Source organism: Rhincodon typus, chromosome 33 (genome assembly GCF_021869965.1).
Source record: "Rhincodon typus isolate 14 chromosome 33, sRhiTyp1.1, whole genome shotgun sequence".
NCBI lineage: Eukaryota > Metazoa > Chordata > Chondrichthyes > Orectolobiformes > Rhincodontidae > Rhincodon > Rhincodon typus.
Window position 1 is genome coordinate 16354325 of NC_063364.1, and position 24260 is coordinate 16378584.

At 37.6% G+C, this 24260-nt stretch overlaps 1 protein-coding gene across 2 annotated transcripts in view; it reads right to left on the reverse strand.

The window, feature by feature from the left end:
* Positions 1-24260, reverse strand: part of aldh1a2 (aldehyde dehydrogenase 1 family, member A2) — a 68725-nt gene that overhangs the window by 35165 nt on the left and 9300 nt on the right. The window contains exons 2-4 of one of the 2 annotated variants that reach the window (XM_020513964.2): positions 8576-8680; positions 6101-6241; positions 4344-4473 (exon numbers count right to left, since the gene is read on the reverse strand). In XM_020513964.2, coding sequence (XP_020369553.1) covers positions 4344-4473; positions 6101-6241; positions 8576-8680 — 376 coding nt within the window. Of the gene's footprint in view, positions 1-4343; positions 4474-6100; positions 6242-6486; positions 6591-8575; positions 8681-24260 lie in introns of those variants that run through there. The other variant, XM_048615910.1, reaches the window with a different exon arrangement.

The window sequence follows — 24260 nt, forward strand, 5'->3', positions numbered from 1 at the left end:
GGTTTGAAACAATTTTTTAAGTTCCTTTATTTTATTGTCTTTTTTAAATATAATTGAAAAAAGTTATTCTAGAAAAGTCAATAAGCTCAAGACCGCAAAGGAACTAAATTAACGTATGCCATTAGAATGACACCATTGCTGAAGCACCCCAAGATCTCGATACTATCTATTAATCTTAGTTCAACTTCCTTGCATTATTGGGATAAGCATCTCCTCTTGGCTAGTTTCTTTTATGCTGTCATCAGGCTCAGACCATTTAAACAAATTCTGTTTTTTGAAACAACAGAAATAGAAATAAAATGAAAGGATGTTAAAGTTCAGCAGAATTTGTTTCAACTGTGGGATTTTATAATGGAGTTCTGACGGTACATCTTCCCCTTTAAGCATTTCAATAAACAAATCCCATTCTCACGCCCAGAATGTCAGGACTAGCAGGAAAACGGCACAGTTGTAAGGTATAAATCACAGCTTCGGAAAGGGCTGTCGAAACACCAGAGGGAAAACTGACATCCCAAAGGCATTTCAGAATCGAACCAAAACCCAACAATGGTTTAATTTCGAGTTTGTTGTAAATTTTTAGAAATGACAACTGACAAGACATCAGTTTTTTTTTGAGTAATTTTTAAAGTGGGGTGGTTTGAGGGTTAAAGAATTCCTGGCACATGAAAATCTCCAATAAAATTACAGCAGAAAGTTTCTTGAAAATAACAGAGCAGCATTTTAAGAAAATGATTCATTTTTAAGCAATGACATTGTGTTTCATTATCAAAGAGGCAAGAATTTAAGATGAGCTGTACTTGAAAATTATGTTCTTAAACCCCCTTTAAACTACCTACCCACTTGCAAATATTCCTTGAACATTGTAATTATTTCAATTGGACATAGATTGTTAAATGATTTATCATTGATCATAATTCAGCCGGCTCTAAGTTACACAGACGTCTGAACTGGCTTCATAGTGCTACTGCTCCAGACTGACAGATTCACTGCATGTGCATTTTATAAAGTATAACTCTGTCTCCCCTCCCACTCGTCAAAGCAGCATAAACTGGGAAGACATCTGGGCCCTGACTCTGTCATCATTTATACCAGTTCTTTAATGTCTTTCCATCATATACGCCCACTCTGGAAGCCAGAACTCATTAGCTCTAACCCTGCAATTCCCTGTGATTAAACATTTTAATCAAGTGGTGCTTTTAAAAGCAGTTTCCACTATAGAGGAAACTTATCAAAAAAAATCTGCTAAACTACTGCTCTCAAAGGAATTAAGTTAAGAAACTTGAGAAGCTCTTTTGAATCTAATGTGTGTACACCGTCCTATAGTAACTAAATTTCAAGAGCTAATACAATAATATTTGAAGAATACAATCCTGCTGTGGTTCATTCTTTTCCCCTTTGGAACGTAAAGGGAGGTGAAAATAGAGAGTGACAATGACAAATGGGAGACAGGACATCAACAATCCCCAATTTTAGTTTCTGTCAACAATTGTATAGCCTCAACTTGAGAGAATTCAAGTGGTAGTGATCAGAAGGGAACTGTCTCATTCATCACTAAGTTAGATATGACTAGATTGTTTTGACCTTACACAAAACGCACTGGTCTAGTGGTCATTTGACCCAAACTGATGTTTTTGAAATTTGTTAGTTCTACTCAGATCACTGAGGGCTGAGCAGCATTAAGGACTCTCCAATAACTAATGCAAAGACCAGTAACACATATTTATGGGTCATGGCTACTTAATTTCCCTTCAACACGCAGATTTTAAAGGGTGTACCACTGCAGAGATTGGCTGGACAACACCAGTTGGGAAGTTAATCTGTACAATCACTGGCACTTCCCAAATAGGAACTGGAGCAGGCAATTCTCCAAAGTCATTCACAAAAATCACCAACTATATCAATGGAAGTCTGACAAAGAATTCCTAACAATCTCAGCTAAGGTTAATACATTGCATGGGAAATGCAAGGAAGGAGAGATCTCCAAAAGGGAGAATCTCAAGGAATGATTGGAGCTGTGAACTGTTACTCTATCCTTTTAATCTTGGTATCTACATTCCAATAGAGTGAAAACTGAGTTAGAAGTTTGTTCTATTTTGTCTGTCATTAGGACACTGAATAATTTGAGTCTGGACCAGTTTGGAAAATCTTATAAAACTGTCTCTATGTGGACAGGAATTGATAAAGGTTAGTGTAGCTAATCTTTGTCCCACAGTTGCAGGGGTGCTGATCTGAGGTCAGGAGTATGTCATAATTAAACGTATATATTTAAGTTTCTTTGTTCTCCACAATTATTGAACTATATGAATGTTCAAAGTAAAACATTGGACCAAGCGACATTTCCAAGATTCTGTTATGCATAAGAGGGCAATTAATTTTTTACATCAGCTATCTAGACAGATCAAACTTGGGGTGAAGTTATGCTACACTGAGACCAATTTTTGTAGAATATGGTCAAGACCAAATTTCAACTGCAAAGTTATGTTCCCGAGGAACTTTGTTTTACTGTTAGGAGAAGAAAGTTTGATTTCATGTGTTAAGAAACTCAATACTGAGCTTTATAAAGTGCTCAGTAAATGCAACAGTGACCCCTAAGTCATGCAGTTACATTGATATAAATCAGAAACTGCTTTCGATTAGTGTGAAACTCTCTGTACAACTATAGTGTTAATCAACTGGGTTGATCTGAAAAGTAAACCGTATCTGACACTTCTTTGGAAACAGTATGATTTGCAATAATCAGATCTCCATGGTTAGAGTTTACTGCCAGTTTCCTGTCAATTTGAAATGATTTCAGACATGCATCAAAGCAAAAAGGGCAAGTATAAACCAGCAATCAAATCCAAATTTAAGCCCAACTGTCAGCACCATCAGTTGCTTTATCAATGGCCTTCACTCTATCATAAGGTCAGAAGTGAAAATGGACGCTCATGATTGTACAATGATCAGTATCCTTCACAATTCCTCATGTACTGATGCAGTCTGTGTATGCATGCAGCAAGATCTATACAGAATTGGGCTGATTAATGGCACACAAGTGTCTGCAATGATAATTTCAAACAAGAGAGAATCTAGCTTTATTCTTTCTCTACACAGATGCAGCTGAACCTACTGGGTTTTTTCAGCATTTCTATTTTTGTTTCCAACTTCCAGCATCCAAAGCATTCTGCCTTTTGACTTAAACATTTCAGTTTGACAGTAAGAATGCCATTGCTGCAACTTGTAGCATCAATATCCAAGGCTGGGAATTCTGTAGCAAATAACTCAACTACTTTTTCTCCAGTGTGTCTTGTAGCTGCCTGTCCTCCAGCTACAAGACACAAGTCAGGGTGTGAAATAGTAATCTCGTTTGCATGGATGAGTACAGCTCCAACAACACTCAAGAAGCTCTGCACCATCCGGGGCATAGCAGTCATCTTGATTGGAAGCCAAACTAATACATTTAACATTCAATCCTTTTGCCTACAAGATGCATCTACAAGATGCACTGAGCAACCCAATAACTTTCCTTCAACCATACCTTTCAAACACATGACGTCTACCAGGAAAAGGGCAGCTAATGCATGGGGACACAGCCACATCCAAATCCCCCTCCTAGTTACACACACCTTGACCCGAAACTTTATTGTCATTTCTTCATTATTGCTGGATCAAAATCCTAAAACTCCCACTCCAGCTTTGCTGTAAATGTACCCAAGACAGACAGATTGCAGTTAAAGCAGGCAGCTCATCCTCTGAAGGGCAATTAGGGACAGACTTAAATGCTGGTCTTGCCACGAATGCTCACACTCCTATCAATTACTAATGAAGAAAAGCTTAATCACACATTTGAATGCACTGAAAGCAAGCACTATCACAGTCCTTTACACTTATCAACCACAGTTTGAAATTACACTTCAAAAGCATCCATTACAATACGACTGTAGTCTACTGACTGAACATCATATTCCATACATACAAATTTTGTGACTCTTAGTTTAAATACATGCTAAAATTTCTAAGTATGCTTGTGACCAGGCTTAGTCTGTCAATAATAAATATTATTTAGTGTAGGTTACAATATCTAAATCAGGCATATCTACCTAGTGTTACCACTAAGTACAGAAGCTCTGCTGTAGTTGAACAAGGCACCTGATGTTTAACTAACTTATCTGCATATTCCTCACAGGAGGTAAGACCAGCTTTAAGTTCATGCCTCCCGACGAGAGATTGTTAAAACAGAAGTCAAGTTAAGCACCGGTATAGCTTATTCATTAAGTCTCATTTCAACTTTAGTTTTTGGTATTCCCTGCTTGAATTCCTGCCAAACAGAAACACCAATGGACCCCTTTCTTTATTCGACTTACCGACTGGAATTGTCTTGCCATGAATCTTGTCAGTCCAACCAGCAAAGTATCTGAGAGTTTTTATGACTCCCTGTAGGTCAACATAATAAGCCTGGAGAAATGGCTTTCCACTGTCTAGAGATTCAAGTGTCTGCAAAGAACATAATGCAATTCAATGAGATGATAAATCAATCTGGAGACAGAAAGTGAGATTACAGCATGCCTTGCTCAATATTACTTACTTGAAGGTACCTATCAGTCTGCTTGGTGTGTGCACTGTATCCAATTGGACACCAACCATATCATTCATGATTGATGAAGTGATGAGTGTGTTAATGTGATTAGGATCATAAAATGGATTATTCATATTTCCCATTGATGTCTGACATTTAGGTGTTTCACTTCCTCCACTGGGACATTGGTTAATACATTTGCAGAGTGTTTTCCTCTGCATTATAATAGTGCATAAGGGAATCTACCTAAGACATTACCAGTTTGCTACCAGTAGAAATTTAGCCCTCTGATGTGTTCATAACAGGTGCATTATTATTAGAAGGAAGAGGAGAACAAATTGGGGGAATAAACAAAAAGGAAACGATAAGGCTAATGTCAGGGTGTTCTTCACAAGGAATGAACCCCTGGACAGAGATAGGGAGTCAGGCCATCTATTAGGAAACAGTGGAGAATTGGATGAATAGATAAGCATTGACTAACAGTTTATCTTCTGTTTAAAAGTAATTCAAAGAGAAGCTTGTTTCATAGATAACAAAATATTTCTAATTTGTTTTTCTCTCCTACACGAAATTGTTCGCACTTGTATGAGTCTGTTTCTAAGCTAAATGCTCCAAGGCTATGTCTTGTTAGGTTGATGCTTTCTGGGTACATATTTTGAAGTAGCTATTCACGAACTAGAGTCACTGAACTCCTAGGGGTCAGTAGAAACTTTCCAGGGGTATGGGGATTAAAAAGTTCATGTGTAAGTACAAGAAGCAGGAACAGATTGTAATCACCACAACATGCACAGCAGAATGAATTGGCTGCCTCACTGAGGAGGGGATTGTACATGGAGGAGCACTGAAAACATCATAAAAGTAAATAACAAGTTTCTTAAAAGCCTTAGAGAAATACTCTTCATATGTAGCTCTCTTGTTTAAGTATTATAGCACCAGAATCTTTAGATGGGGATCCATGGTTACTAACCCATTTGAAAACAGATCCTCCAAACAATATTAGTTGAAGTCATCGTTTTTAGTTACATTTCCTGAAGTATATGTTCTTAAGATGTACATTCTTAGGCTATGTGTTTTAGAGTATATTCTCCTATTGTAGATGTTTCTACTGTATATGTTTTAAGGTTTATGTTTCTAGGTTTTTTTGTAGTGAAAGTACATACTTAGGGTCCATGTTTTAGGAACATATATTTTAGGGATATATTGTCTTAAGGTATGTGTTTAAGTTTTATGTTTCTAAGGTTGGCTTCCTCAGGTTTCTGTTTTGTTATTTTTGGCCACACTTTATTTTTAATGTTATTTTATTTATCTTTAGTTTAACTATTTTATCTGTCCTCTGTTAACAGGGTGTTCTTCACAAGGAATGAACCCCTGGACAGGGATAGGCAGATAGGCCATCTATTAGGAAACAGAGGATAATTGGACGAATAGATAAGTAGTGACGGAGTGGATAAGGGTAGGAATAAAATGCCGTCTTTGCCAGTTCTGCAGTTTGATGATCATGTAATTCAATACCTGATACTGCAGGATGTTTCTCTGAATACTCACAGCAAGATGTGCTCGGTCCCGTTCCACCAGATCTGCCAGTTTGTCGATCAGCCGACCCCTCTCTGAAGCATCCATCCTCCTCCACACAGAGCCCGGGGAGAAGGCAATCCGTGCAGCCTGTACTGCCTTGTCCACATCAGCCTGTAGAAGCAGTGTACAAAAGACGAGAATTAATGTTTCAGGCAAAAAATTCTTCAATTTTAACATAAAACATTTTGTTTATACATTAAATGACTTATGCTTGTATATATTATGAGTGCTAAAACTCATCATATACTATCACATATAACATCTCTCAAAGTTATGAGCTATTGTATTTAAAAATTACCAAATGAGTAACTGATGATGGCACAGCAATGCTAATGCCACATCTGAGACATACTTACCACTGTGCTCAGTTGGCCAATTTTAAGTAAAGTCACTATAGTCTTACCAGACCATAGGGTTGCTCTCTCATTAGTGAGAGACAACTGGTGGTGGTTTAACCTGAGGGTCCCCACACCTCAATATATTTCCTTAATCAATTAATGAAATGGATAGAGTAAGAAATGGAGCAGATGACAGAGTGGGTAATAGAGTGAACTAGAGTTAAGATAGATCCAGAATGAGAAATAAAAAGAGAGAAAGAAAGAATGGGTTAAGACAGAGAGAGAAAAGAGACATAAACTGAAAAAAAGGAAATCTTTGTAGTCGAACAAGCACAAGACGAGAAAATTGTAACCCAGTTGTGTTTGTGAATTATTGTATTTTGTCCTTGGGAAGTTAATGAATGAATGAATGAATAGCAGCATAACTATGCAAATTGTATAAACACTCTTGATGCATGAAGTATAAAATGAGAAACCCTGTCCATCATGATCAGGATCAGTGGGGCACCCAGGGCTAAGTCATTACACTGTTTTCATTGGAACATAGAAATTGCTAATACAATTATGACGGAATTGTTGACTGATCATAGCAATCAATCTTTATCAATTAGTCTACAATAGACATAGAAATGACAGAAGAAAAACATCAGTGGTGGAGAGCGTTGGGAACCATGGGTCCTAAATCACTGCTTTCCTCCCACGCATGCTACATTTGCTAGGTCATGTCTCATATTACACATGTGCTGCATCCCAACAATTTTTCCTGAAAGAAATCTATCTTACTTGCACTCAAGTGTCAAAACAGCTTTTTGTCCAAAAAGTCATTACTCTCCAACACTAACAGAAATGACATGCAAATACTGCCAAAGCATATAGAGTTATAGGGCCATAGAGTCGTACAGCATGGAAACAGACCCTTCAGTCCAACTAGTCCACACGCAGCCATGTTCTCATACTAAACCAGTCCCACTTGTCTGTGTTTGGCCCATATCTCTCCAAATCTTTCCTATTCATGTACTTATCCAAATGCCTTGATAATTTGTTTTAAAATCCCTCTAAGAACAATTCACTACTTGCTGATCTGAGACTTCACAGCTTTACTATTCCCTTTCTGAAGATTTATGTTTCTCTGTAATGTAATGACTTTAGAAGGGACCTTATGACATACGTCAGCAATTCTATATGGCTGCAGCCAGAGTAACATGCACTAAAAATGGAAATGTATTTCAATGGGAAAGCTATTGGTGAAGTTACAATTTTGTTTTCTCAGTTTCATTGAGGATAATATAGAGTGGCATAAATTGCCCATGAGTTAGTAGCGAATCAGAATTCTTCTCATTTGAGTGAATTAGTTAAGTTAGATAACAAAAATCAAAAGTAAGTAACAAAGAAAGAGAAAGAAAGAATGGGTTAAGAGTGAGAGAATAGAGTAAAAGTAAGAAAATATTTATTAATGAACAAACAGAAGGTAATAAAATTTAACCCAGTTGTGTTTATGAATTGTTGTATTTTGTCCTTGAGAAGTTAATGAATGAATGAATGAATGGGGATAACTATGCAAATTGTATAAACATTCTTGATGCATGAAGTATGAAATGAGAAATCCTGTCCATCATGATCAGGATCAGTGGGGCACCCAGGGCTAAGTCATTACACTGTTTTCATTAGAACATAGACATTACTGAACCTTAATAAAAACCTTGGTCTATCAAGTTCATCTTTCATTCTGTTAGTTGCATAATACAATGATGACAGAATGATCATAGTAAACTATATCTGGCATGCTTAGTGAAACTCTTCTATACCATAAAATGGTCAATATTTCTACAGCCTCAAATGGTGAGCACTGTTCATTTACTGATAATTTTCCAGCATTTTCTAGCCTATGTGTGTGCAAAATAACTATGCACTATGCCTCCTGAAACACATTGTATGCATAACTAATATAGATTGTGGACAATATTATCCCTCAATTCCTATTGTGCTGAACGTTAATGAAATGATTTTCTGTATATATTGGACATATAAAACTAATGGAAATTAAAATGGTAATGATTTGATCTTTATCTGAGAAAGAAATGTTGACATTATCACCAGAGCATTTTACCTTGTCAGCTTCTTGAACATCACAGATTTTCTCTCCTGTTGAAGGGTTGTAGGTGGAGAAAGTTTTCCCACTCACTGAATGATGCCATTCATTGTTAATGAAAAGCTGATGAGACAAGAAAGCATGGAACTTCATAAAAAATCATGTAATCTAGAAAGAGTTGGACAGTCGTATGTTTAGCCATGTAAGTAAAAGATCGGAGTGTACAGTGCAGCTCATTTGTTTGTGGAGATATAATCCTCATTATTACTGACTGTAACCAATCATCATCAAATTATAACCATTATGGAATCATTTATAGTAAGTCCTAGAAGGTGGTCATTCAAACATTTATGGCTTTTTGCAAGGGCTATCCATTATGTCCCACCTTCCCGCTTTTCTCCCAAAGGCCTGCAAAATGTTTCTCTTCAAGTATTCCTTTTTAGAAGTTATTTTTGAATCTGGTTCCACTATACTTCCAGGCAGTGTATTCCAGATCACGACAACTCGTGTAAAAATGTTTTCCTTATGTCTTCTGGTTCTTTTACAAATTACCTTAAATCAGTTCCGTCTGTTTAATGACCTTCTGCCACTGAAAACAGTTTCTCCTTAATTACTCGATCAAAGCCTTTTTCAAAATCTTAAACATTATCTCCCATTAACCTTCTCTGCTCTAAGGAGAACATTCCCACTTTCTATAGTCTTTATGTAATTACAGTACATCATCTCAGTACCATTCTAGTAAAATTCTTAAGGCGCTGATATCCTCCTCAAGTGCAATGCTTAGAATTGGCCACATTGCTTTAGATAGGCCCTCACCAGTGATTTATAAAAGTTTAGCATAATCTCTTTGCATTTATATTTTATTTCTCCATTTGCAAAGTCAAGGATCCCTGATTGTTCCTAGTCTGAACAACTGACTTGTCACCTTCAAAGACTTTTGTATATATTTCCAGGTCTCTCTTCATCACTTCGCTCATTTCACACTTCTCCACATTATATTTCATTTGCCATGTGTCTGTCCATTTCACCCGCCTATATCTTCCCCAAGCTTATTATTATTGCCCTGTTTTTATGTGACATTTGCAAGTTATGTGTCCTTTGTAAACTTTAAAGTATTGCCCCAAATACTGATGCCTGGATCTTTAATGTATTTTAAAAAGTGATTGACCTAATGCCAGCCCCTTACCAATGCCATCATATACTTCAATCCAGACTGACAAATGACCACATTTGTCTGCTTTATTAGCATTTTTAAAAATCCATACAGTTTTTCTCCCTTTAATTTTAGGGACTTTAATTTTATTAACAAGTGTAATAAGTGACATTTTACCAAACTTTTGAAAATCCATATACACAACATCAACCACATTACTCCCATCACCACCCTCCATTATTCCAACAGAAAATTCAAACAAATCAGTCTAACCACAAATTTGCATTGGCTTTCTTTTCTTAACCCATATTTTTCCAAGTGCCAATTAATTTTGTCCAGGATTAATGTCTCAAAAGTTCTGCTTCACGGACATTAGACTGACTGGTCTATAATTGCAGGGTTTGTTTCCATCCTTTGAATGTGGTGCAACATTTGCAATGGTCCACTTACCACGCAGTCTGTTACTCTTTACGCACACGCTTTAAGGAAATATAGAAATTTTCTGTAACTGAGTAAATGCAGCCGGAGTCTGGCAGTGTGGTTTGCTTCCATAGAGTCTTTCTGGGACTGTTCAGGGTTTTGCACGCTATACTGTGTGTGGAAGGAACATTGATTAATGGGAGACCCTCCCATCTTCTGTCCAATTGTCGCAGTGGTATCCCATTGAATCCTGCGGTCGCCACAAAGCAGGGAGAGGTTTGGGTGATGTTTACATCTGCGCCTCCAAACCAACGGGTCAGCACTGAAACCTTGGTTTGGAGAGTTTACATCATAGTTAACCGTCTCTTGTTTTGTAACCGCTCCTATAGTTTACCCTAGTCCGACGATAAAGGCGCCCATAAAAAGAAGTTACAAAAACAGAAGTTGCTGGAAAAGCTCAGCAGGTCCGGCAGCATCTGTGAAGAAAAATCAGAGTTACCGTTTCGAGTCTGGTGACCGTTCCTCAGAACCGGTTTTTATTTTATAAATAGAAGTTGTTGATTAAGCTTCCACAAAGATAGCCACGTTGTAAACTCACATTTCTCAATTGGTTTAAAACCGAAACAGTGGCGTTTTAAAGATAAATATAGTCCTGCGGAGATTTCTCTTGCAGTTAAATGACTTTGAGACCATTCATTTAACCCATGGCTCTCACTTCGAACATCATTAGTCATGAGAAGTATTGGTGTTTGCCAACGCGAGAGACAGGAATGTGGTCCAGCGATCGTGTGTACACTTCTCAGCGAGTGTGTACTCTGCTCTGGTTTTCACTTTTACAGCTGATCGAAGGCATTAAAACGCGCCCCAATACACTCTGTTTAAGTCTGTTCAGCAACAATATTTATGGTCGTCTCCCGTGCCCCACAGACGCGCGTTTACCAGTCTCTAAATATTTAGATCATTGAATACTGAGTTATTGAAGTCAACCAGAGCAGGTACGTAAATTTAATCTGTCGGCGAAACAGGGATTAGTCGCTTCCAAGGAGATCCAAGAGAAAAGAGAACAGCTCTCTGGAACTGCCTCATGAATGAATCGTGGCAGCTGGCACACAAAAAGACCTGGCAGTTTCACAAAGCGACATAACTCACTGGTGAAGGGTGAAGGTTTTTCACTCTCAACTGGTACCTCCACTAGCCAGCTCGGTCAATGAAGATGGGGCGAACCCCTCCCGTCTCAGTGCTGGGACTGATTAGAGGGGAGGTAACACCGCAGTGTTAGTGTCAGTGTCACAGAGGACCTCAATGGGTTCATAATCCCACAATGGCAGATGGTAAACTTTGAATGTAACGTTAGTCTAATAACCATGTAACTATTCAATTAAAGATAAAATCACGAATGTCCTTTATTTAGGGAAGGCAATTTGTGTCCTTACCCCATCTAGTGTGACTCCAGACCCATAGCAGCGTGGCCTGCCACAGTGAATTAATGCAAAAGCTGGCTATTCAAGTAACGCCTACATCCAATGGAAGAATTACAAAATGTTTTATTTTTTATTATGTTTTACCCAATTTATGAATTAATAAATAATGGCAGCAACGTTGGGAAGTGATTTCATGCACTTTTTTTTTTCAAAGACTTGTTTTGTCAGTTTGAATCAGTTAATTTGGAATGAGTTGGACCGAAGGGTCTGTATGACTCTATGACTATAGAATAATTCGTCCGAACGGTGGAGATTGGGGAGGCGAATAATTCTCGTCAATGTAATGTACTGCATGCAGTCTCGGCGGGAGAAGGGGAGGGTCTTTCTTAAGGGAGTAACGTTCCCAAAACATTAATCGTACTCTCACCTTTACCAGCAGCAGCTTCAAGCAAATCAAAGTTATATTCTGTTTGTCTAACCTATACATTGGTGGAAAAGCCTCAAATTTTTGGAAGTAAGCAAAAGATTATTGTTTTGCTCAGGTCTGTAGAACTCTCCAGCCATTCAACTTGGATATTTACTCAAAGTTGAAACAAATCTCATTCAGTTTTAGTCAACAGCGGCGACTGGTCATTTCTACGTGTGGTAGTGACAGACGTTTCGTCACTTAGTCAATCAAAACCAGTGGAGCAGAGAGTTGCAGTTAATACTTTTTGCCATGAATATTGACTGCATTGTCCACGATTGTCATACGGGATTTTCATACATTTCTGAAGTAGCCCTCTGCTTAGAAAGTGAGGAAAGCGGAGGACTGAGGTAATTCTGTTGAAATATATTTAATCAAGGTTGGAACCAGTAGGTCAAAGTATTCATGACATGGATATTAAGAATGTAACAGTTATTGTGTTGCCTTCTCAGTTCTGGCTTTCATTTGCTCCTTTTTCTTTGTGTTTTATTAAGTGTGGTGCTTGGCGTTACGGGGCAATGTATCGAGCCTGGTTTTCAGCCTCTTCAGAAAGGCGTGTGAAAACTGAGCAGCAGGTGTTAACACTTCATTATGGGGAATTGCTTGTTGGGGTGTTTTAAACAGTTTAATGTCACCACCGTAATAATTTAAACCAGTTTTCATTGTCCATGGTTAGATCCATCAGTGCCTTTCAGTGCTCATTGTGTAACTTAGACTTATAGACCGTGTCTATCTCCGGCACAGGCATGTGCCTCAAGCACCACTTAATCTCAGAGCATCAGAACATGTGTTTTACAAGGGAAATGTGTAAGCTGTTCAGCTGAGCTTTGAAATGGACTGGAAAGATTCCAGGATCCACCCCAAGACTTGCTGAATTACTTGATCTCATCTCACACACTAAGGACCAGTCTGAAGTTCCAGGGGAGACGAACTCCTCCCTCCTCCAAAAATAAAACTTATTCCAGACTCTGCTTCTCTCTCTCCCCCACCCCCCCATCTTGTTCCAGACCCTGCATCCCCCCATCTTTTTCCAGACCTTGCTTCCGCCCCATTTTGCTCCAGACCTTGCTTCGCCTGCATCTTGTTCCACACCCTGCTTTACCCCCATCTTGTTCCAGCCATCCACACCCCACCTTATTCTAGACACTACCTCACTGACCCCCCCTCCTCATCTTGCTCCAGACGCACTCCAATGAGTCCAGTTCAAATATGATGGAGTGTAGATATTGGGACAGGATACCACTGAACTTGGTCACAATGCTCCTGAGCCAGTCAGGGCCCACTTACTGGCTGATGTTCATTAGGATTACACATGCAGAGTGATAACTGGAGGGACACATCAGAGAGTGACCATTATCCAAAAAAGCATAACACAGCGTGAAAAGTACTGCTAGGACTGTAATGATTAAGGACTAGTAGTGTTTAGTTTCCATCTCTCGAAGTTGCTTGCTTTTACAGCTATGATAGTTGTGTTCAGAATGTTCTAGACAGCTGACAGTTAATGAATTGGAATCTGACTTTCTTTTATTCACTGTGAATGTCAACAACAACAACCACCTCCTGGGACTAGTTTAGTTTGGGAACAAGGTCGGTGTGGACTAGTTGGACCAATGGGTCTGTTTCTGTGCTGTATGACTCTATAATCTGGATACAACAGAATCTTACCTTGTGAAATGACACACACACTAATGGTAAAACAAAAATGGAAAATTTAAGTACGCATATAAAGTTACAGTTAAAATTATATTTCTAAACACTGTTACCATATAATCAGCAACAGTAGCTTTCAAATAATGTATTTCTGGCTGGGGGTGGCATTGATAAATCACTCAAGTTGAGATTTTTTAGTTGATTTTGCTATCTCCACCCTATAATTCATTCCAGCTTTGTAACGCAGACCAAGCTTACAGTATCCCATACATTCAAAACCATATGGAGAATTACAAACAGAAATAAAGATAGAGCATCACAATAACAAAATGACTGAACAAAGCAGTTTCAACAAGTTCAATAGAACCTCCAAGATTATACAAATACCCTTTGACTTTTTCTATGGATTAAAATGCATCCAAAATAAATTGTCTCGTTCCATGGTAAAATGTGACAAATATCCCCACATGAGTTAAATTGAATATTTATGACCTTGCGACCGGTGACTTAAGACATGTACTGTATTGGCCATAACAAATATTTCTTTACTGAGCCTCTGAGAATTGCATGACACTATATTCTACAGAAATTATTTCAAAACAGTCTCACTTTGAACCAAGGTCATTTCAGCTCTACTTTTAAATATCATTAGGTTTTTTTGTAAATTACATTGCAGGCATTGAAAGCTTTAAAATTATAGATTGCAGCAAGTGATTAACTGCCATAATCTTACTTTAGGTTTCAGAAGATGTCAATAAAAGTCAGGATTTGCTCTGATAGTTTGTGACATAATCTGGCCTCCAATTCAATTATAGCTTTATGATTCACTCCCACCGTCATAATTCCATATTCTATTTTTCTAACAGAAATGCTAGATACAGATCTCCAACCATGATCTGTTGTATGTTTCTGCCACTTGCAGTATGGGATTTAGGATTAACAGGAAGGGTATATGATATCTCTTAGGTTAGATTCAAAATTTGGGGACAGTTAGTTAAGTTGGTTAAACAGCTAACATATGGATTGGATCAACAGCACAGGGTTCAATCATCATTCTACTCCTAGACCGAGAGGCCCGAGTTCAAGTCCCACCTGCTCCAGAGGTGTGTAATAAAATCTTTGAACAGGTTGATTAGAAAAAAGGTTAAATCTGGCAGACTACTTGTCACCTTGAGGGCCCTCTTGTGGCACAGTAGTAGTGTCTCTACCTCTGAGCCTGGAGGCTTGGATTCAAATCCCACCTACTCCACAGATGTGTAATAACACAGCGGAACAGGTTGATATAGAAATATCTAGTTCTCGTTATGGTTGGGGATTTACAGTTTTCCTGTATTAAAAAAAAATCACGCCAATGTACAGCAAATTGTTATTCAGGATCTACCCTCAGGCAGAGAGCTAAAGAAGATTTAGATTTCCAATGTGTTTAATTTAGGACAACAAACTCTTCATGTATCTTGGATGGTTAAATGCCTCTAAATGATGTTGAAGTTCTAAGGAGTTGGTGCTTAAAGTGCTGTAATGTATAACAGCAGTGTCTTTTCATCTCTGCATCCTGACATAGTTCAGGCAAATTAATGCACACCTATAAATGCCAGTTAAGTATGGATTTAATTTGGGCACCCATTGTATATGAGAACTCAACACTAACTGTCCATAATTCAACACAGATTAATACTTGACTTGCATCTCACTCATGGTTGCAGTTGGGGAGAGAAAATGTTGCACCACTGTAGAAAGGGTGATTTTTCTTAAGTTAGAGTTAAAGCTGTATTGACAGGCAAAACATAGGGACTTTTACTCCACTTCTGGCTGTACTGTTTTTGTCACTAAATTAGCTGACCCTAAGAAAAGTCGAATCATTTGCTAATACACTTTGAGAACAACATTCATTCAAAGATAATAACCCGAACTTTGTGCTTTTCTTAAACAGCTATATGTCCCAGATCTCAAGCAGGGAATGTGGAGGGATTGAGTGGGTGGTTAGGGGATATAGCTGTGGCAGGGATGTGCCAGAGATGTCAGTGTCAGGTGGGATTAAAGACTGAATTTAGTACAGATTATATTATGTGGACAAAAGGTGCCATTATTTGATCTGATTAACTTCACAGCTGTTTATCGTTGATTTAGGGTTGTTAAAATATTTGAAAAATTTTCACCCCCTGTTTAGTTATTGGCTGTGCCATTTCTTATTTCAGTGAGAGAAGGTGGACAGATGATCGATCCACTCCCAGTGTATGATGACGTGCCATCTTACTTCACCAGCTCACCCTTATAAGCAATCAGTACAGGCATTGTTAGGGAATTACCATGAGCAATATTGCCAAACAGTATGCTCTTACATCAAACTCCTCTCTCTGCAATTTTATTGGAGGCACTGGGCCATTTAAACTAACTAGATTAATGTCTCCATTCAAACAATAGATAGAAGAATTAGTTGTAAGTGTGTTTGCATGATAACATTGCTTACAGTAATTCTCAGACAATTGTTTTATTGTTCCAGTTTTGGGGAAGGGTTCCAACTATAATGCATATTTCTTTTCAATGCCAACTGACACACTGTCTATTCCTGTTTTATTTTGCTCAAGCATTCTGTAAGCAATGATTTCTGTTAATTACAGATGCACAATGACATAGTATTTATAGCCCAGAAATAGGGTATTCGGCCCACTAGATCTACACTGATGTTCACGCTGCACAAAAACCTCATCTCATCTTGCTTCATCTTTACTATATCCAATAATCTTTCTATTTCTTTCTTCTCTATGGACTCAGCTAGCTTTCCTTAAATAGAACAATGCTAGTCACTACAATTATTCTGGTCAGTGGAATGTTCACATTCTCACCAGTCTCTGAGTAAATGAGTTTCTTGTGAATTCCTTTTGTATTTACTAGTGACTGACCTGGCTTATATTTATGGCCCTCATGTCAGACATCCCCCAGAAGTGGGAACAGCTTTTCTGTGTTAGTCTTATGAAACCTCTTTGTTAGTTTAAAGCCCTCTTTCAGGTCTCTTCTGGAGAAAAATGCTTCAATTTGTTCAGCCTCTCCTGATATTTGTGCTATTTCAGCTCTAGCACTACACACTCAGACACCCACCTCCACCAAGCAGCAGCACCAACCACTGAGCCACCATGTCACCCTATGAATGTCATCTCCAGAAATTTCAACATCAAGATGAGATAAACTGTAGGAAAAGGTAAGTCTTGGTTTATACCATATTTTGGTTTGCTGTTTCTATATATATAACACAATCTATCGGCATTATAACCTGTTCACCATTAAGAAGCCCTCAGATGATCTGATGGATTTTATCCTTGAAAAGGGAACAAGGAGAAATTGAGACCTGTCATTTATTTGAGGATCTAATTTCAGTCAAACGCCTACAAGTTATTTATTAATTCAATTATTAGCTGCTGAAAATGAATTAATATTTATTTTAATTAGATTAGTCTACTATTTTTTCTTTAAATAATTGTTTTTTAATTGCTCTACTATATATCTCAAGAACTGGACACATAATCACAAGTGTTTCTCATGGCTGTCATGGGATGTTTTTGTATTTTCAGCTTCACACATGTTTTCATACCGGAAGAGTTTTCGCATCCCAAATAACGGTTTCCCACATGAGGAATAACTTTGGGTGAATGGAGGATTGAATGAATGGGAATTTCTTCTATTTTAATTGATTTAGTAGCTGGTTACAACTTCAGTCCATAGAAATAATTCCTTTTTCATATGTAGCTTCCTGCTTTGAGAGTTTTTGACTCCCATGCTCAGAGAGGCAGGCATCAAATGCTCAGCTATTTTTGAAGCATTAGCAGCTGTTTGGCTTCCAGTGTCTTCCCAGTTATGGAATGACACAGTTTTGTAAATATTCCATAACCTCATGCACATTGGGCACCTGTTCCTAGGATAACTCAGGAAATTTCATATCCTGTTCCAACTGAAAAACTTCATTTCCGCCCATTTGGAACATTCAGAACTTGCAATTATCATTGTATTGGAAGTGACATGAGACTGAGAAACACAGTGTCATTGGAGAGGCACTCAATTTTGTTATATAAATGTGGCACAGATTTAATCATTAAAATTCTGAATAAATATCATATTGTGACTAATTGTCAATTAATATATGCAAGACACAAATCCTTCTTGTACGAATAACTCCAACTATAGTCATTAGTTTGTAATATATGTGCCATGCAACTGTACATACTAGATCAAATTTTGGACATGAGGAACAGATATTAAACTGGAATTCATACTGAAATAGGAACATCTGTGTCTTACAGTAATTGTGCAATAAAGCTGAAGTCATGAGGCTAATCGAATGCAGTTCGAATTCTTAAGTCATGTTTTATTTTGTCCTCCAAAAAGTCATATCACTGCACTATAATCTCATCATTTTTAATATGTTCCTCAGTAATTAACTTCTTAGCATAATTCCATGGACATTAATATAATCAGCATATGCTTTAGCATCAAATGAGGACCACTGTAGTAGTTAGTTAATAATAGTCTCTATCATGTTTTGCTTTGATCTTTAACTCTTGAGTAAAATGTAAACCATGTAAAGGGTTGATGAGAAAATTAGGTACAATGGGTTTGGAAATTCATGACCTTACCCGATTTTAATAAATGTCATTATTTATGTTCAAATGGGTGTAAAGGTTACTAGAGTTCATCTTGTTTTTGCAGACCTCTTACTGGTAGCTTCTAGCGTGGTACAGGCAAATCACAGAGAAGAGATCATTACATAACTTCTAAGCAAAGAATGATGCATGAGTGAACCAAAAAGAGAGAATGAGCTTTTCAAAAAATGAAGTGGGAATATTGATAATTTGTCATAAATTAATTCACTAACTCACCTCCTTTCTGTCAAAAAATCATCTGAAGACCAACTTGTGGTCACAATAAACACAATGCAGATACAATATTCATACAGTGAACATGATTTGTACTCAGATAAAAATTAAATAGAAATATAACTGAGGTGAATGAACACAGGACGATAAGCAGAAATGTCTGATGTTTCAACTAAATTATTATCTGTGTCAGATCTTTTATATGAGACATATGTGGCCGTTAACTAGGAATCAGAGAACTGTGGATGAGAAATGGTTATCCCACCCCTCAGCCTCACCAAGTCTAACTGAGAATAATTACATGTGCCTCCTACCTTCTAGACAAGTGCTAGTCCCAAACATAACCTAAATAACATTCATTTTAGATAACAAGGTGTAGAGCTGGATGAACACAGCAGGCCAAGCAGCATCAGAGGAGCAGGAAGGCTGACGTTTTGGGCCTAGATCTTGCATTATATCTGCACCTACATTCAGCCCATGCTTTCGTTATCAGAAAGCCTCCAAGCTGTCTCTTAAAGGAAGCACTATATTGGACATGACTCTACTCCAAATGTCCTGCCCACAATTTTGGAGTCACGTCCTAGATACAGTTTAGTTGATTTTCTCATTTTGAAACTGATTCTTCAGTCCTATTTTAGTGATTAACTTAATATCTTCATTTGTTGGCTTGAATAGATTAATTCTTTTTTTTGCAATTAATATGAGTGATTTACCTTTCTGAGAAAAAGAGAACAACTTGCATTAAATATACAGTCCAATGTTTTAGAGCTACAAATGAAGGGCTGGGCAGTAGGATTTGGTTGGATAGTCCTTCATTGAGTGCTCTCCTCAAGTGCCATAAATTTCTATGGTTCTATGAATACAAATTTCCAAGACAGAGAATGGACTAGATCAATCAGTTTAACACTATTTTTGACAAAGGTCATGTACTTTTCATTTCATTCACACTGGTCTTCAATCAACAAAAGCAGGCATATGTAGAAATATGTTCTGTGCCCAAGGATTTTTCTGAGATACCTATTGTCAATATATATCAATGAGTCCATCAACATTTTTCTAGCATTAAAGACATTAAAGTCCATAAAACAGTTTGGTCTCTTTTTAAACTTTAAGTTTCAGCTGTTATTTTTTACAGAGGTTGCAGATACATTGCAAGTGATGTGAAGTCAAACTGTGTGAGACTATTCAACGTTAAAACCTGCTGCATAATACCAAACTAACTCTAGGGCAGGAACTGTCTTTTCAGCAAATGCAAAATATTCCATAAAAATCCATCCATTATTGCCACCTCACAACAGAAGTTTGATCATGGACTTTTACTCCGTGTTCATATTGCTATTCCCCAATATTCATTTTTACTTTATTGATTGCTAACTAGTGTATCATATTGACCAGTTTGAGATTTGTCAATAATGCTTCTCTCATTTTTTCTGTTGCCTTAATCTTAAAATTTAACTAATGCACTTACATTATAGGCAATCACAACTCACAGCAGCATCTGTATTTAGCACTAAATATTATCTTGCTAATTATTAGCTGAGCCACACCAAGTTTTTAATTTTGGGTATTTATGGCTGCACACTGTTTGATCTCCAAGGTGTTCAGCATTATATGGAATTTTAAAGCTACTGCTTATTAACCTTCCATTTGTGCTTCTTTCAGAGGAAGTGAACGCATAGCCCCGATGAAGTGTGTCATTAACTACTGCCACGAGAAGCAATGGCTAGCATCACTCTGCTTTTCCCTTGTATTATTTTAAAGTAAAAATAAACTTTTTGCCTGCCTTCTGAGGACTTGCTACCTTGGAATAGTACTTGAGCATAGTCCTGAATAGTATATATGTTACATTCATTGAGTTTAGTGCACTTCATAGGGAAACTGTAATCTATCTGATAGTTGATTGTTATTGATCTTCCAGCATTTAGAAGAGGCTGAGGTTGCAGGAAGAGGTCATACTTCTTCTGTTCTGTCTTCTTAGCTCTATATATTTGCATCAACTGACAAATGTTCCACTGGTACTTTGTCTGTAGTGCCAGGTGAGGTGTGTCAGATCACACTGCAACTTGAGGATACAACCTCCTGCTGCTTTGAATTAGAATGCAGGTTGCAGGGCTGCCTTAATGCAATCATAGCAAGCATATATTTAATTCTGGAGAAATGGAGAGCACTACCAAGGTGCAAGCAGTTGACAGGACATTGGAAGACCTGGAGGTAGTTGCATGACCAGAATTTGTGCAGCCGTGGGTGTGACACTTTCAGTTTCACCAGGCACAAATTTTGAAATGTGTGAATGAACCTGATATCGTTTAGGTCAACCAGTGCAAGAGCCATTAGTAGTCCAATTAACTGGTTTCCCTTTCTTTCCATGGATCATCAACTGCGCAAATAGGTTTACACAGAGTGTGCATTTTGCAAGTCCTAGACTTAAATCTGGATACCTGGTATCTATTAACACATACCAAGTTTATTTTTCCTCTTAGGGCAAGAACTGCTTCGGTCATAATGTTTAACAACACTGTAAATACTTTACAATGCATTTACCATGCTGTGACAAATAGTGCCTAGAATAAATCCTTTGCCCTGATGTATGATTCCAGATTATCCTGTTTCTGTCTGAACCAGTTTACACAATTTGCAGTAACTTACACTGTCCCGAAAAATACCAAGCTTACTGTCTGCAAAGTTTATGTTATTGTATATCAGGTTAAGGATGAGTTTTCTAAACCAAGTAATAATGTCTCATGTATTAGAGTGCAACCCTCAGTGGAAATTCTGTGATTACCTCCTTTACAAGACTTTTAAAGTCAGGACTGTGATTTACCAATGAGTCATGATAGGTAATAGCAACTGCTGGAAAATATTATCTTTTAATACTATTGTGAAGGACGAGGTGATCTTGATGAGTTTTTATAGTTTCAATGAGTCACAGATGGTTTTTCCCTTTTCTTTGTTGTGGCACAAAACTGCACTATTTGTATCTCAGGCCATCAGCAGGAAGTTAAAAAATGCTTCCAATCATTGCTAATAACAGGACACAACTCTTTGTAACCATTACATCAAGGATTACTTCCATACACTCTACATTCTTTGTTACTTTAAAACTTAGTTTAGTCTTTCTCATTATTTTAGATCTTTTAAACATATTTCACAATAATAGCTTTGCATTTTGAAATTAAAATCTATGCCTGAGTTCTTCCTCATCAAACACTGACAAAATTTAATTGACATAAATGAAAGTCAGTTTAAATATTGTAAAATTATGTTTATTTTGATAAGTAATTAAACAATTAGCACAGGAGCACTGTTTGACATTGTATCTTTATAGGTATGTTTATTGTAGTATGAAGGATGCAATTTCCAGCAAAAAGTTGCTGGGTCAAAATCCTGGAATTCCGTCCCTAATGGCATTATGGGTCAATCCATAGCATGTGAATTGCAGCAGTTCAAGAAAGCAGCTCACCACCACCTTCTCAAGGGCAACTAGGGATAGGCAATAAATACTGGCCAGCCAGTGACACCCATATCCCACAAAATGAATAATTTAAAAAATGTCAGGAAAATATTTTAGGGTACAAGATATTCTGGAGAAATCTGTAAGCACTTCTGCTGGTTTTAACCAACAAAACACAAACTCAGTGATAGATGGTCCGCTTAAACTATCTTGGATCATTTCATTAAAACTACAAATTGATTTTATTGATCTTTGCAAAGTAGACTCTGACAGATTCTGTTATTAATCCCTTATTAATCCCAGTAATTCTCCAATCTTCAATCACACTGCAATTGAAAAAAATGCCTTATGTTTCATTGGGGATTATTCGTACTATTAGCCTCTATATTTTTTAAATATTTAAACAATTTAGGGTGTAATCCTTATTAGAAACATATATGTTGTCTCCACACCATTTTGCTTTTGACTGCTGCACACTATTTTGTAGCAAAACCATAATCTGGGTGGGCGAAATTCTACCTGACCGTAAAACATTAACTGTACACAGTTGAGCCAAACCTAAAATATTTAGATTTCAGTGTGATGTCCATAAAAGCTGGCACAATTCTTTTTCCATGAGCATCATGATCTTAGATTGAACCACAAAGCATTCTTGAAGGATGTGGCTTGCCTCATTAGGTGGAAAAGCTAAAGGGAAGGGAAATCCAGAGCACTCAACCTTTTACCTCTTTCGAAATGTTTGCAAAGAAATTGGCAGAACAACATGATCAAGGCAGGGAAATGGGATTAGCTGAGTTGCCATTGCAGAGAACTGCATGGACACAAATGGCCTCTTTCTGCACTGTAACCATTCTGTTTTCTGTGATTCTACACTCTGGATGAGACTAGCAAGAACACAATCAAACAGAGGAAATAAAATGCAAATAATTTCTGAGAATGTGAATTATACAGGAACTCAGCCAAGAATCTAAATGCTTACTGCATATGAGTGACGAAGAACTTAGTTGTCATAAAGAAAGTCTAATTTTTTTCCCCTTGAAGCACTATTTAACTCTACGTGGAATTTTACAAATAACGTTACAGCATCACTGTCCATTCTTATCCTGAGTGATTTGGCATGAGATGATTGCATGCATTTATTAATATTGCTGTTAGACATATATCGCTTCACTGGTTATCTCGGGAAAACACCTTCCTGGTAAAATATTACTTATTTTCAGCATCTGATGTGTTTTTTTTGAAGAAGCCAATTCTCCACTAGGTTCTATTATTTAACAGGGTTAAAACTTAAAAATTCTGCCTTGCCAGCCAATGCCATTTTGTAATCTCCCAACAAGGTGCGGTTAGATCGGAAAACAATAGGAGGGCTTGGTTGACGGACACGCAAACCCTAAACATGGGACTCTCTATGGATCAGAACTCAATTTAATTGAACGACCACTATACTTCCCTGTAAATTTCGGATACTAGTAAAACACAATCATGCATTCACTTCTAGACATCACCAAACAGCTTAGAATTAACGTTTCGGATTGAGTGACCCTTCCCGGGGTTCTGAGGAAGGGTCACTCGACCCGAAAGGTTAACTCTGATTTTTTCTTCACAGATGCTGTCAGACCTGCTGAGCTTTCCCAGCCATTTTTGTTTTTGTTTTCTGATTCACAGCAGTTATTTCGGTTTTTAACTCAACAACTTAGTGTGCTTTATAAGTTCGTTTGGTATATTATTTTGTTCTGGTTGTTCTAGTTCCAAAACTACAATGCTGCTTTTGGGTTGTTACGTTTTGCATTCCAAAGTCGTTCAAGACAGACTTTCTGGTATCAGTTTAGGCCTCAAACAGTGTTAGCGAAGACTGCATTGTCGCTAATCAGGACCAACAAGGATTATAGGCATTAGAAATGTAGAAACAGTCGTGTCTTGGTGAGAGTGCTCGGTGGGAGGGCTGCCTCGCATTGATAGAATGGGAGGAGATGACACTGACTATCTTTAACTATCGGCCATCAATCTGTTACGAAACTAGGAATGTAACTTGACATTTTGTTATGGAACAAAATACTTGCACCAAATGTTTGCTCAATCTATTTTCCTTGTCTCCTCAATTAGTCGTGAAATTTACATATGGCAACAGAGCAACCATAGGGCACCAAAGTGTTTATTTTCTTACTGTGAACGACACATCTGAGGGACGCTATGTCCCGAATGTTTGCTGATTTTCAGAATGCGGGACGCAAGGTCATAGTGGCTTATGCATTTGTGGTCAAAGACAATAGTACCGAC